We start from the raw sequence: 16,255 nt of genomic DNA on the forward strand, positions 1-16,255 counted from the left end.
TTTGTATGACAAGAAACATCTACCCTCCGTCTTGTACTGAGAAAGCTCCTCAGCACTTAACTTGCCACCTGTCTTGCCTGCCTCCGCTTTACGGTATGGAGTAAGCTTAGACGCATTGTTCGAGTTCTTGGAGCCAGAGGCTCTCGTGCTCTATCCTAGGAAAGACCCCGTCTGGTTCTGGCCTTTTTCCCCTCAGGCGATAGCCTTAGGAGTAGCCGGTTGGGAAGTCTTGGGCTTGCCACCATTATGCTTCATTTCTGCACCGCGCAAGCAAGAGTGCGTCTTCGAAGGTGGCTGGCCTAAACATACGCACCTCCCTATGGATTTGCATGTCAAGGCCATACAAAAACTGCCTTTTCTTGTCCGAATCAGATAAGCCTAATTTCAAACATAAAGTAAAAATTCTATTGGCAAACTGAAGGACTAGTTGCGCGTTCTAACGCGCTCCCCTGAACTCGTCTTCAAGTCACTCAAGATAGTGGGGCGGTAGAAACCGCTGCTTAAGGTCGCGGACAAACTCGTCCCACAAATAAGCTGCCATACCTAATCTGGTGTGGGCAAGGAATGGCCTCACCTTCCAAGTACCAACTGGCTAAGATCACTCTGTCAGTATGTGTCTTGCTAACTGCGGCAAAGTAAGCTTCAAACTGATGTGCAACCATGAATAGAGAGTTGTGGGGTCAAGTTTACCATTATACTTACTGAAGTTCATTTTCGTGGAAAAAACATTCGAGGGCGCCGCTGGTGTCAATCTGGCATCGAAAGCTGCAAGGTAACGCTCATGTTCCACGCGTTGCATGGCTTCGTCTCATCACGTTGTCGAATCTCCAATGCACGCATCTGCAACTCAAGCAAAGAGTTCGGTTGTGGTCGTGACCCCGTGAGATGGTCCCTGTGTCGAGGATCTGGAATCTGGGATACGAAAGGAGAGGGAGGAGAAGATGGAAAATGCGGCGTTGGGGAACGGGTATGCTCTTCCAGAGCCAGGATCTGCGCCTTCTGCTCTTCCAACTTCGTCGCCTGGTCTGCGATTGCTCGCATCATCTGCTGGAACATCTCTATAACACTCAAGCCTGGTGCCCTCGCTGGGCTTCCCATCGCTGGGCTTCCCAATGCACTCTGGTTCCAAGGTTCTTGGTCTCTCTCATCGTTGAAGCTCGCCATAGTAGCAGGAAAACACACTTCCTTTTCGGAACGCAATCTGACCACCCACTATGTGTGTGGGAGACTTTCAGAGGCTTTCAGAGGAGGCTGAAAACCAACCGTCCTTCGGGAGTCACTCCGAAAAAATTATGGTTTCTTTGCTGAATCTTTGCACACTAAGTATTCTCTCATACCACTGTAACATGCGGAAGCTTCCAGGGAGATCGGTAACTTCAATGCTCAGAAATCAGCACACTTTTCGCGACGAAATTAACACACAAAACTGAATGAAGATGTGCAAAAAATAGAGAGAGAAAGGGAGAAAGAAAGAAAGAAAGAAAGTTATATTAACGTCCACAGGAGGCCGAATCCGACCTATGGGACAGATCAGGTACATCCATTTACATTCCACTGTGGGTATCGATGCCAGAGGCATAAAACTGAAAAAAAATAACTCAAAATGAACTCTTAAGACTCTTAAGAGTTTAAGTTACAATGGGTTCTATTGCATCTAGTTCGAAATTGAGGTTCAAAATAAAAAAAGCTATATTTCATCCATGGATGGATTTGCTCTTGAGGGGGGTGGGGTACGGAATTCTTTAATGATTGCTTGTCCTCCTTTGTATATTGCCCATTTGCGTTATTGGGTCCCGAATACCCTCTGTAGGGCCCCCACCACAAATGGTGTATTTGCTTTATTAGAATGATGCAAATCTGAAAAGAAAATACAGAAAAACTTGACCTTTCTTGGCTGAGATAACTCTGTCCTTGACCTGCAGTCCTTCACCCCTTCACGTTAGCAAATCCTTGGCTGTCCTGGCCCTTGATTAGCCTTGGCTCTTGGTGAAATATGAGATGAAGGAATGGATTGTGGGCCTTGGTATTTATACCTCCTAGGATGACCAGTCGGCTGCCTTAAAAGCAGTCGGTTGTTCCAGTTTTTGCCCACGACTGAATAAATACAGTAAAAAATATATTGAATGCTGCGCATCACTTTAATCCATGGCTGGGCACTTATGCGCATCGAAAAAAGAGGCTGGGCACTTAGGCGCCTGTTGCTGTCTTGGAGGCTGGGCACTGATTACTCACTATTTTGGAGGCTCCCCCATACTTGCCCTACACCCCCCCTAGGGTTGGATAACCAGTCAGCTACCCCTGGCCTGCCCCTAGGGCTGTCCTACAGCCCTCCATGGCCTACCCATGGCTAGGTATAGCCATGACCTTCCTGACCCTCATGGGGGTGGTTTTACACTGTCCCCATGCCCACACAAGTACTTGGGGTAGCCCTATGGGCTGGCCTCTTTCCTATATGCAAACCCTAACTATCTACACAATGATCTGGCATCCAGTACCACACCAAGTACACAGAATCACTGACATCATTCTAGAGGGAGACTCACAGTGTTTCATGTGCAGGAGATGCACACCTGACCTTGGACTCATGTGCAAGACAATGCACACCTAACCTCGGACGACTGGAATGGAACCCTATCTAACTCGTCCCGGACTGGGCTCACATGGGACCAGTTTACCATCGCAAGTCCTACACCTTCTGTACAGATATGTCTACGTGGCATCCAAGTGCGAGATGCACGTGACAATAAATGCTCCAATAAAATCAAAGGCTTGCAAGGAGAGTTCACCCTTATACCTATTTGTGTGACATTATCTATAAGCAAGGTAAGGATAAGGTTCTGAGAAGGACGAAGAGTCACACCTTGAAAATATTGCACCTCACTTGTGCCTCGATATTTGTGTTGTCATTGATACCTTCACTGGCTCTATTTGATGGCTTTACTCTTGGGTTACTGTCCACCCAAGAGTAAGCCAAAATACCAAGAACACTTCGAGGTAAACACCCATCCGAATTGGTTTGTAGATCTTCTTCCAGCTTATGTAGCTTCTGTTCTAAGGCATTGATTCAATTGTGCTTTAGCGGTGCATCGCCAAGGCTCAAGGTTCTAACGAATCAAGGGATCTTTGTTCATTAGGATTCAAGTTCCAACGAGGCGAGTCTTGAGGATTCTAAATGGATACAAGCGGCTAAGACACCTCACACTAAACTTATAATCTTTTACATCAACATGAAGCCCTTTTCAAGCTCTCTTCATCGGTATAGTTCAGTTCCCCTATCCTTGCTTTTTAGTAAATAATTGTCATTCTTTGTTATTTGATTCTCTTAATCCTTTTACGCTAACATGTATCCAACATTGTTTCGACCAAATCAACATATCTGATCTGATAAACCTTATGAAATTTCTTGTTTTGTGTCTATTCGTGTTACTTTTTACACACAAAAAAAAATATCATTTGTGCAAAGAATAGCTCTCATGTTTGGTGCAACCAAGTAAACTACTCGCTGACCCGATGTCTCTTTTCACCTCCGTGTTGAGCATAATGTCACTGGAAATGTCTTCATTTTATTCACAGTTAACTCACCTTGGGAGAGATTGTGAGCTCTAACATATTTGGTTATCCATTTGGTGTTTACAGGGAACATCAGAAGAGCACGTACATTGGTGCTGCCAATTTTATTGCACGGTAAAACCACGAGATTCTTTCAAGTGTTTTACCATCATGATTCCTTTTATGTACATTACGTTGTGCAAAGCATAACAATTCGTTAGTTTTTGGGCAGCACTCACTGATCAATGAGAACCACCATTCACATTGACTTTTGCAATGATTTATGTTATGTACATTAACCATAAGCTCGTTGTGCATGGAAAACAGCTCCAAAACAGTCGTTGGTTTTTGGGCATGAGCTTCCACAAACTGAGTGATGAGAACCACTTTCTAAAGCATAAGAACAAGCGCTCCGACCTTATTATAGTCTCCTACCTAGCATAGGTAAGAAAACAAGACAGTTTCACGCAAGGAAAAAGAAAACTGTCTATACTTCAATTACTCAATGACACAGCAAGCCATAAAAAATATAGCTATGTCAATTTATTTGTTGTGCTACCTTCTTGACATGTTGACCCCATGACAAAAACAGCAAGTTTAACAAGAATAGGTTCAACAAGCAACTTTTTAAAAAAAAAGCAAGTTTAGCAAGAAAAAAAGGAGGCCTGCAAGTTTGCCATGCTTGCTGCCTTCGGGAAGTAAAACTGCATGGCAAGCCAAATAATTTCAGCAAATAAATACCTCTCCCAACTGGCTGCAATTTTGAAAAGCTAAGTGCATACAAACATTCAGCACACATTTTTCCAACTAAGTGCCCCAGGGTAAGCACCATTCCGAAGAATGGCCTTACACACACACCAGTCGTGTGGCGGGCCACCCAAATCCTGCCGCGCATTGCGACAATGGGTTGCACATGCATTGAGCTGCCCTTCAATAACCCAATATTTGATCACTTGGGCTGCACGGGTCTAGACATCCCACCATAGCTCCCACTGAATTCAAATGATGATGAACCCCCATAGCTTTGTTGCATTACTGGTAATCGCCATCCATACAACTCGGACCGCTCCTCAACCATTTCTATGTTCATGCTGACCACAGTGGGGTCTTCTTGTACGAGAGCCTCGAGCTCCTTGACTACCTCGACCATGGTGAGCCGCTCAGCTGGATCTTCCTGCACACAGTTCAGTGCTACCTCCACTAGTCTTTTCACAGCCTTCAGTGGATAATCTGTGAGATCAGGATCCACCAAGTTCTGCACTGCTAGATCCATGCCACCCCTTATCCCTCCGTGTCTTAGTCTCCTTCTCGCTCTCTCTCAATCTCTAGTCCCTCTCTCCCTCTCTTGATCTCCTCTCGAACTACTTACACCTCTCTTGCTCTCTCGCTCCCATATCTCTCTCTCAATCATTCAAGGTTCTCAATATATTCTACCTAAGAGAGGATTTTCTGTTTGACTCCCAAGCTGTGTGAGTGAATTCTTGGCAACAAGAAAAGATTCAACCACAACAAAGAAAAATGGCTCTCATAAGGGACTTGCGGAACGCGGAGGACGTGGGCGTCCTAGGATAATTGATCGTGGTGATGAGGATACTACTAAACCTCAAATAGCGGTAGCTATAAATGTCCCCCAACGAAGTGATGGGCCAGACCATCTTCCCGTAGAGTTGCAAATATTGGACACCTCATCATGTAAGTGGACCAATCTTGGAGGTTTTGATTAAGGAAAGAGAATTGTCTAATGCATTTAATTAGGAAAAATTTTCTTTAAGAAAATAGAGAAAGGATATTTCTCTCATGTGAATATGTTTGTTGCATGATTGCTACGTGAAATGTGGATGCAAGATTTCGACAAGACTGGTAATGTGCTTTAAAGTTGTTGTAAAATTAAATCAAGGGACATGTTCTCTTGTGAATAACCATTTCAAAGTGATCGGTTTGGGGCAACTGGGTATTCCCCCACCTTGGGCAACCAACTTTTAAGTATTACGGAGTTGGGGCAACTGCTTATGATGGTTAACCCACCACAAAGCAAGGCGAGGGTTCCTTTCAGGGTTGTAGACTTGAGCTTGATAGGTTTCATGTTTATTATAGGTGAGTGAGGGGACATTTCACCTTTTCAATATGCGATAACTTATATCGCCACGACGGTTGCAATGCCTAGATTGCATGTAACTCGGTGCGTTAAGGGATGTTTTTTTTTCCAGATTGTGTTGTAATGCAATTTTATGATTATTTGGTATGGTGGACCCAATTAGTTGGGTACTTTCCAAAGAAGAAAAATATAAATAAATATTAGGAAAGACCCCCAAGACCATGAATGTACTTGTGTATCAGGTAATCAAGAATTGTCTCTCCTGATTAGGCAATCTTCATAAGAAATCTTGGGGTGTTACTTACCAGTGAGATTCCTCCCTACCACAAAGGATTGAAGGGTTCAGGAGGTATCTTAAAGGTGGTATCAGAGCTAGGTTAGGAGTAGAAAATAATAATGATTATTATTATTATTAATTGAGATAATTGAATTATAGGTACGACCCCATATGAGAATTTATCGAACAATAGAAATACTCAAATTGACTTTTGGGGCCACTTAGCAGTCAAAACAATTGACGAACGGAGAGCTTGGGCAAGTCACTTTTTTGACTTCTATATCAAATATCTCACTGACTCATAAGTAACATATGCAAGCCATCAAACCAAGAAAACGAGCGGACCCATAATCATTCAATGCATCCATAGAAAATCGTTAAAGCTTTATTTGAAACTTTCAGCGCTATCCACAAATCGCTGTTGTTCAACTGAAAATGTCAGTTATCTAGATGCATGATTAAGGGCCATGTCAATACAGTGTACTTATTGCTGGCTGCTAAAGCACAACCACACAAACTTTGTTGCTTATACAAAAACACGAGTATATGTGCGTGCTTCATTGTGTAGGTAAAAAATCAAAAATGATTCCCCCAATTCATCTTCTTAGTCACCAAGGTTACTCAGCAGGGAAAAGTCATCACAACCTCATCAACTTCTCCTTACCCAATGATCAGAAGTGTCAAAAGTGTCTCTTGATAATGTTACAGCTGCGTTTGTAGTTTCAGTGAAACATGAAAAAATGCTGGTTCATTATTATATTGTTCACACAAGCATTTACACTACACGTTTAAACAATACTGATATACAGGAAGGAACCTACTGCAGAACAGTACAACAATCTGAAGAGAGGGCAGACTGATCTCCAGACAACCACGGACAGTAAGCGAAAGAATATAATATCTGCATCATTTACTTGAAGTTCCTCCTTTGTTTATCTTTGCCAGGTCAACCAAATCTTTAAACAGTCTCTCTTCTGCCTTTGCTTCTTTCTTAGGAACAGCCTGTTTCTGGAACAGTGTGTAGTCAGGTTGCTGCATGTATGGTCCTGGTGGTTGCATAGATGAGTAATAGCTACCTGGCCCTTGGAGTGAAAGGCTTTGCATTTGGCCAGCTAAATTGGGATGGACAACCTGAGGGAACTGCCCAGCAGACAACATTTGCTGCTGCTGAAGCAATTGTTGCCCATCAGGAGCTTGTACAGCGGATTGAGGTAGGGATGATACCATGGCATTTCCATATAAATTTGAGCTTTGCTGGGCCATAGGGGTTTGTGTGCTCTCAGTACTCCAAGGTGCAGGTGGTAAATGGCTGTTTATTGGCTGAGGACTGAAACCTTGCGGGGATTGTGCAGAGAAGGGGGTATATGCATAGGGACCTGAATTCAGGTTTTGTTCTGGATGAACTTGGGAAGATCTGTATGGTTGCTGCAATTGAAGAGGAGATCTATAACCTTGGAAAGGTCCAGGTTGCGACATGTTTGGTACTTGAGTTACATAAGGGGAGCTGAGCTGTGGCCTTGCTAGTTGGGGATTGGGCTGCTCAGTACCATAGAAAATAGATTGGTGTTGAGGATTTAGTGAAGATGCAGTTTGCTGAGGAGCAAACTGATTTGTACCATATATTAGAGCTGCTTGTTGTGAACTCAATGAAGACCCACTGGGGTGAGGAGTAGCCTGTTCTGTACCAAACTGTAAAGCTTGTTGGTATGAACCTGAGTGGGGCCCAGTTGGTTGTGCCCAAGGCACCACATAATTGCTGTTATTGAACTGCCCAGGTGACTGGCTTGCGGTATGAACTTGAGGAATTTGGCCATAGTTGCTCTGCTCATAAGATACTCCGAACTGACCAGAAAGAATTCCATTGGGTTGCAAATAACTCTGCTCATTTTGCTGCATGCTGTTGTAAACCGTCGGTCTTGGTGGTGTGGAGTGCAACCCTGCTCCATTACTGTGAAGACTTGACACCCCTTGTAGGGAAAGAGTTGAAAGTGCAGATGGCACGTTCTGCGCACTAGGTGGAGGTACAGGAGAAGATGATTCAATTGCACTCTGAAACGATTCACCGCTCAAGAGATCTATTGTTGGAGCACGTGTGGCTGCAGGAGGTGCCATCTTGTTCTGCAGTTGTACAGGCGGAGGTAGGGCCAGCTGAGAACCACTGGAGGAAGAACTTGCCTTGGCCCTGGATGTGGATCTGCAGAAGCAAAAACAAGAGGGAGCTCAGATAACGTTTCAATGAGAAGGGACTTCAACAGCCTTGCATACTGAGGAAAAGCCCCCCGTGATTTACAGTTCCACATAAACATCACAGAGAAACTACTAAGCAGAAATAACCTCTCTTGTCTTTACGACTGCAATAACAAGAAAGCATTACTCTGATCATTATAGACAGGTCTGTCCACTATTTCCAACTCTCTTGGTGGCTGTGTTTGTTGAAAGATCACGAAGGACACAAGCAGGCAAATACTAGCCATAATTCACCTTATTTACCTTTATGCAGTAGGCTGCCCAGGGTGACTGCAATGACAGATATTGGCAAACTAAATGCTAGAGGAGGTCTAATGGACACTCTATACATGAGCTTTGCAAGAAGCTTCTCCGCCACCATCATCATCTTCAGCAACCAGCTTTGTTGGCAACCTTTCGGCCACAATACCAGCTGTCCCGTTCCCAGAAAGCCAATGTACTGTAGTGCCTTATGGGGCCATTCTAATAAAGCAGGTGGGCAATATTTGCCACAACTAATCAGCATGTAAATCAACTACCGAAACCTGTCTCACAGTCCACTGTATACTATTTATGAGAATGAGAGAAGTTGTTAGGCCTGTCAGACAGCTTAACCCTGGTACATCTCTACATGAAATTCAAACAAACACTGTTAAGTTCATAGTGGTTAAGAACAATTAGTGTATCGTGAGCAATACCCCAACCCTAAATGTTATGGAGGTTCCCCTTCTTCCTGAAGTACATCAATTACTACATTTGTTTTTTACAATCATGCATACATTCACATGTACATACATCAATATTCTCCCTGTTGGAAATTGAAGTGTGGGTACAAAATGTATTGTAGGTACAAAACGGATCAGAGGGTTAAGCATCGGTACTATAAGCAAGTTAGGCTTAAAGATTGTTTCATCCATTCTTGGGTTGAAGCAGTCTCTATCAAGCAGTCCCTATTATATGTTCCAACTTCCCTCGCATGCTAACAGCATTGCAGCTCAGTGCTTCAACTTCTCCATCCAAGAAAGTAGCTTCCATCATTTCCTTTATTTCAGAGCTGTGCGCCAGCCAGTTACTGGTCACACTCAATTCCATCAGCAAGGAAATGAAAAGCTTGTCTCAGAGATCACTGGACCTATGACTTTATCTTGACCAATGGATAGCTTCAGAGTGCACGACTCCAGTTTGTCTTCATGCACTTCTTTTTTATCTTTAAGTCTCTGTGGAAGCAGGTTCCTGAGGAACTCCATTCTCTCAGTAATTCTGCTATGGTTGTTGACAAACATCTCTAGGAATCAGTAGCTGTGTTTTATTCTAGTTATTTTTGCATGGTGGGCTTCCAGTTCATCACTAAAGAGCAGTTCTTGGTGCAGACCCATCTTGCCCTAGATAACAGGCTACTTCTAAGTCAGTTCAGCATTACATTTCAGGATGCAGAGCAGGCCTGAAACTTTAAGGTTGCAATGGCATCAAAGCCATAAGAAGCTTGCAAATAAAGGCCATAAAAGCAAATTTTCTTTAATAGTGGGCTTCAAATCAAGGCCAAGATAGCACCTAGGCCTTCAATTTTGAAAATTTTGATGTCTAGGGCAGGGTTACAAATTTCAGGTCTGATGCAGAGACTCTCACTTGATTTGGTGCTTAGTTGCCTGTCTAAATAGTAGTTTCAGAAGCCACAGGGTTGATCACATTGTGACTCTAGCTTGGTTAACCCAATCTAGTCCACAAAGTTTTATTAGATTAGGGATCGTGACCTTGTTTTCATGGATTTTACAGAGTGGTTCATAGATGCACTCTAAGGCAGGGTGGACTCTTACTGAGAGAGAATTGTCAGTGTTACAGCTCTGCAGATTTAGAGGGCTAGATGCAGAGTCTAATGCGGCACTCAAACCTTTCACACTCAAAAGATATGCAACATTTCTGCAGATATTATACACTCTCATGCCCACTTGGGCTTGTATCTAGGAAACTTCCAGATCTGCACAAGAAAAGCATAATGTATTCATGAGGGAATGGGATGACAGGATGATCTTGCATCACTTTTGGCTTGTATAAAGTAATCAGCAGCTCTGGTACACCTGCTATAGCTTTTCACTCTGCTCTTTTTCATCTCTTTTTTTTTTAGTTATTTGTTTCCAGAAACTAAATAAAAGAAAAATAATAGCTTAGTTGTATATGCCTAAGAAACACACGTTGTATATTATCTTACTCCTCATTCACTACGTGCACAATTATGTGCATGTCTATGTACAATGCACACATACATTCAAGTAAACAATACATGCATATTCAATTCTATCTCAGAGATATATACCATTACCAACATGATATAACCTCCCATTGTACGTAGACTTCATAAAATGGGAGATACCCACACACAAACCCTCAGTTCAAAAGCAAACTGTAGGTACCAAGGTTGCGTTACAATCCAAGGAACAGGTTTGACATTAAGAAAATAAATAAAGAGAGTTGTTTTACACCATTCTATTACCAAGTGAAGCCATGGAACAATAAAACAGGTTTTTTCAAGAACAAGATTCTTTACCTGTGAGAAAGGTGAGATAACACATCATCCGAATCCTCTGGTGACTGGTTATCGATAAGAGGGGGGGCAGATGGAGGCTCCTGTAGCAAAGGAGCTCCTGATGCAATGACATCATGCTTTGCCAGCACTCTTTTCAAATCATCATTCAAAGATAAGCCTTGGCGTAGAAGCTCTTCATCCCTGTTTATACAGGAACCTGCTTAGTGTGCACCTTAGAAAACCAGAAATATGGTAGCTCATATCTCCACCAAATAACCAGACAAACTCCCTTAAATCATAATTCTAGTGCTATTGTACACCCATGCAAAGTATCAATTCCCTGTTAAGACCCTGCTATTCACATCATCATCCACTGTGATCCAAAGAACCTTTTCTTTACAAGAACAAGCCAGGACACAAAAGGTTTTTCGTTGTTACTTGAATTCTCCAATTAACATGACAAATCGCATGTAATCACAAAACAAGATCACAACTAAGATCATGTAGACAAGAAGTGTGGTCATGATGATGTCTACAAAAACTCTGTTGGAAGGTGATCATTGCCCCAGATCCATGAGCTGGTAAAGAACAGCCTAGTGGTTTTAAGAAATTTAAAAGTGGATCCAATCCCCACAACTAAACTTTATCTAAATAGAAGCAGCGCTCTTCCGTCTTGTCATGCGTAGAGACCCCATCGACAAAGGCATCTACCTCTGCACACCCCCCCCCCAAAAAAAACCCCACAAACAAACTCTGACAAATCAGATAGTTAACGAAAATGAAGAATGTCACTGGGGTTGAGATCGCCCAATTATTACATAAAGGTGGTCCCGGATTTGAAGCTCCCGTTAGTATGGTTCCCACACAAGTGTGTACTATTCTAGTCAAGACCCAAAGTGTGGTACACTTGGACTGAGATCGCCCAATTATTACATTAAAGGTGGTCTCAAGTTTGAAGAGTGGTTCACACATGAGTGTGCACTATTCCAGTAGTGAGGACTCAAAGTGTGGTACCCGGACTTCAGGCCACATGCCAAATTGGCAATCCAATTTCCCATCAAACCATATCATTTCAGCTCTTCAAGCCATTGAATGTGTTGTTCCATGTCATGCGTTGTCGGGTGTCACCCTTTAAATGTCTAGCCGGCCTGGCCCCTTAGCACGCGTCAGCTCGGCATGTTTCAACCTTCACATTTCCATGATCCCGCCAGCCTAGCCTCGTTGCTCGTCAGCTCAACATGGCTTTCTGTCTCGTCGTGGCTTGCTATTTCCATTATTTCATCTCTGTCATCCCGTTTTCCCACCCCGGCATGTCGCCGTCAAGGTGGGGCAGGCATAACCCGTTGGCACATGGCACATAACACCCGGGACCCAATCGAAAAACCTTGGAGGCCTAACATGCCTACCATGTGCCTGATTGCCTAGGTAAGGGTCCATGCCATGCATCACTCGCACTTCCTCCCCATATAGAAACATGACTTTGGTGCGCTGACGCATATGATATGCCCAAAGCCCCATGGTATCCTGGATAGAAATACCACCATCACATACACCCCCTCCTCCTGAAATCAACATCTTCATCCATTGATTTATTATCCGGAAAAGGGTGTGTGCAAAAACCTGTGTGCTGCTATGAAAATGAAAATTCAGGAGGTCTGTACTTTTCCTTATGGCCATGAGCAAAGTCGGTGCCTAACAAAAGGCTAGCGTGCGCAGGCAGGAGAGAGAAAAAAAAAGACGGGGGCTTTGTCAGGCAGCAGGCAAGTGAGAAAGAAAGAAAGAAAGATAGATATATTAAGCGTCTACTAAAGACCCAATGGGCCTATGAGACCAAAGTGCTACAATAATGTCCATGGCATGTCTCATCATGGAACACAAAATAAAACAGAAACTCTCTCACGGGAGTGATACAAAACTGTCCATGGAAATCTCATCATGGAATACCACGAACATGAAACATGAGAGAGAGAGAGAGAGAGAGAGAGAGAGGGATGCAGTGGCTGTCGGGCAGCAGATGGGCGAGAAAGAGAGAACGGCACCTGTCGGGCAGCAGGCGGGCCACACAAATGGAGCTAGAGATGGTGGCGGTTGGTGGGTGTGCAAGGCGCAGAGAGAAAGAAAGAAAGTCATATTAACGTCTACGGAAGACCCCAAGGGCCTATAAGACCAAAAGTAATACAATGGTACCAGGGATATACTGAGCCATGGAAAACTGAAAGCAAAAGTAAAATGAAAACATCTAACAGTACATGTGATCAAGATGATCCTATGTAGAGTGAGATATGTTGTGATCAGCTAATGATGATACCCGCCTCGGCCAGAACCGATCTGATGGTGGAGCGAATGTCAAGACTGTGATGGGAGCATGTCATGCGGCGGAGAACCTCACAGATCTATCTTTGTGTGGTGGAGGGACCTGATGCTCTGGGTCGGGGTCGTCTAGCTTGCAGAATGGATGGAGCTCTCTCACTAAGAACTCGTCTGGGGCGTGGAGCTGGACCGTGGGTACGGGTCGTGGGCTCTGATGTCGTAGTAGAGGAACTGTTGTGGGCAGTGGATTCCGATGTGGACGTGTGTACCACAAAAATCTGCGATGGCTCTCTGTGAGGTGTCATGTCGGGAGCCGGGGCTGTCTCTCAGTATGCTACCTCAACACTACATCCTTGTGTCGTCTGAGCTCCATCAAGTACATGCCCAAGCCTCAAACTATATCACCCGTATGAGTGGTCCTAATCCCTCTCGGAAGAGGAAGTGAATATCCCCCGTATCTCGTAGTAAGCCGAGCAACTGAACATATAATGGGCCTCATTCTCTACTGCTCTTGTGGTGCATACTCTGCATGTCATCTCCTCATGTGGGATATCCTCAGCTCTGCCAGTCTCTACTATGAGGCGGTGGGAGGATACCCTGAGGTAGCCGATCGTGATACACATAGCGTGTGACGTGTATCTGTGGTGCTGTCTGGCAGCAGGCGGGAGGGAGACACGGAGATGATGATGGCGCTTGGACAGCTGCTGGGTGGGTGCAGGCGGAAAAGAGAGCTGGAGAGGCGCTGTTGTCACTTGGCGGTGTGCCAGCGAGATAGGAGGGGGGGGGGGGGGGGGGGGGAAGAGAGAGAGATGGATGGCCGATACTGCAGTTGCTTGGTGGGTGTAGCGCATACGGAGAGATAGAGATAGGAGACGGTTGCTGGTGGGTGCTGGTGGGCAGGCAGAAGACAGAGCTAGAGAGAGAGATGGCTGTTGTGGGGTATATGCACGCGACAGAGTTAAAATGGTGCATATTTTCCTATTTTTACATATCTTTTGGTTTTGACTAGGTTTGGAGTACAAGACCCCTACTTGAGTGTCCCAAAATCCCAATGTCGTGAGGAACCAGCATGCTGCATTGGCCCTCGTAAATCTCCTCCCTCATCCTGATGTAGACGTCCTCCTGACAGTGCAGCATCTGCCATGAATCTTGCGAAGTGCCACCCCACTACCTTCACTATCACAAATGCCCCTCGAAAGGCTGATTGTTGATGTCATGCTGATTGTTGGTGTAGCGCCTGTTGTTGTTCCGAGATTCCTGTATGGTCTGGCCCTCCTGATGCGTGTATGCCACGTCAGTCCTATCATCACCACCCGAGAAAGTGGGTGATCTTTGTTCCTCGTACAATGGATCCAAGCGCAGGATCATGAGGGAGTCACTGCTGAGTACATCTTTAATAGAGCCCTTTGTGAAGGATTTCCACCCACTTGGACCGCAAACACCATCACACCCATCCTCAAAACCGGAGATCCACTTGATCCTAATAATTACAAGACGATCATGACAGGCCACACATTGGCCAAACTCTATGGATCGGTGCTAGAGGCGAGCTCAGTTCATTTACAGAGAGACAGGGATGCAAAGCTTCAAGACACGCAGACTTTCGCAAGAGCTACCCTATCCTTGTCCACATCTTCACCCTCCACCCGCCGCCTACAGTGTCTACAGGAGATAGGAGTCCCATATAGCATGGTTTGGAGCATCGTCGCCCTCTATGAGTCTGTCACGTGGGGCTGGTCCCACACTGGCAAGCATATTGATCCCCTTCTACGTTATGCAAATGACATCATCCTCCTCGGACTCAGCCTAGGGGCTTCATAGACATTTGGATGCCTTACAGGACTTTTGCACTCAGCGGGACCTCACTGTTAACCTTGGAAAACCAAGGTATTGAAATTTTCAATACCTCCCGCCCTTCCTCATCCAGATTGAGCTTCACAAATACAGAGGGGATCCTATGCAAATTGTTGCATCCTATGTCTACCTTGGTGTCACTTTCAGTGCCCCATGCTTCATCATGCTTCTCGTAGCACATGCGAAAGCGGCACGGGGATATGCAGCTTACTTGAGCGATAGTGCTTCCAAGCACATTTCCAAGAGCCCAGGACAAAGGGTTGGCTTTTTGACACCCTCAACACTGTATGGAGCAGCCTTCTAGAAGCCAAATTTATCAGATGAGGATTAGCAGCGAGTTGTGAGGCTCCTGGTCATATGCTCTCCCATATGATCCGCAGCAAACCATCAGTCCCACACCAGATTATCCACGCAAACTTTGTTGCACGCCCGATGATAGTGGATTCACTCTTCCAGAGAGTCACATACCTCCATCGCATCAGACACATGTATCCATATTGGTACCCATGCTTGCCCTGAGTCCTCAAGACAGCTAGCACTCAAGGCCTAGGGCTCTTCCTGCACGAGCTCCTCAGACACACGAACACTTTCTTGAGGGAGCTTTGGCCCCAGCCACCCCAACCCATCCCTTGCCAGCCAACCATCATGAGCTTCTTCCGGACCAAGGAGTAGGACGCGCATACACGTCGTGCACCTCACTCGACAAGAGTTACCTCGGACCACGCCTCTACATTCCAACATGCCAGCAACCCTCAGTCCCCTAGATGTTGACCACGATCCCCTCATCAACTCCAAATCCAAGACATGCTCCATCACCACACCATGTAATTTAACATGGTATCATAGCTAGGGTTTCAGCTCATTCTAGGGTCTCTACAATTGCCTGCCATCACTAGAATACATCATCATATGTGTGCCCCATGCTCTTCGCCTCATTGAGTTGTTCGTCGCTATTGTCACGACCCTGTGAATTTGTGCAGCATAAGTGTGAGCATGGTGGTCGGTGAGCAAGACAGTTTTTTTTTAATGTTCACACTAGGGGACAAGGGGACAAGTTTTCTTTTAAAAAAAACTAATAAAACCCCATGTGTGGAGGGGACAAGATGACAAAGGTTAAAAACCTTTAGAAGGAAATCGTCGCCCTTTTTTTTTCCAGAAAGGAAGCCAGAGATTTCCTCCTTTATCTGGGTTTCCCTTCATGGTGGTTTGGCCACCAATCAGTGGAGGTCTATTATTGGTGCTTGCCCAGCATGCCCTAGATGTGCAAGAGTTTCGGAACCAGTTTACCATTGTTTATGGGAATGCAGGGAAGCACAGAGGATTTGGTCTGCGATTGCACACCTCTTTGGTAGAATTAAGAGTAATGCTATCATTTCTTTTGGTTCTATCATTTGGTTGACACAGTCACGGCCTCAGCTGAGGT

General features: G+C 44.8%; 1 protein-coding gene across 4 annotated transcripts in view; it reads right to left on the reverse strand.

Annotated features, from left to right (window-relative positions):
- Window positions 1-6,282: 6,282 nt before the first annotated feature.
- LOC147612387 (TOM1-like protein 8) overlaps window positions 6,283-16,255 on the reverse strand; it is a 156,500-nt gene continuing 146,527 nt past the window's right edge. For all 4 annotated transcript variants that reach the window (XM_086783003.1, XM_086783007.1, XM_086783005.1 and 1 more), the window contains exons 9-10: window positions 10,690-10,869; window positions 6,283-8,115 (exon numbers count right to left, since the gene is read on the reverse strand). In XM_086783003.1, coding sequence (XP_086639129.1) covers window positions 6,828-8,115; window positions 10,690-10,869 — 1,468 coding nt within the window. In that variant the 3' untranslated portion in view covers window positions 6,283-6,827. The remainder of the gene's footprint in view (window positions 8,116-10,689; window positions 10,870-16,255) is intronic.

This window comes from Cibotium barometz, chromosome 45 (genome assembly GCF_041138505.1).
Source record: "Cibotium barometz isolate CiBa-2024 chromosome 45, ASM4113850v1, whole genome shotgun sequence".
NCBI lineage: Eukaryota > Viridiplantae > Streptophyta > Polypodiopsida > Cyatheales > Cibotiaceae > Cibotium > Cibotium barometz.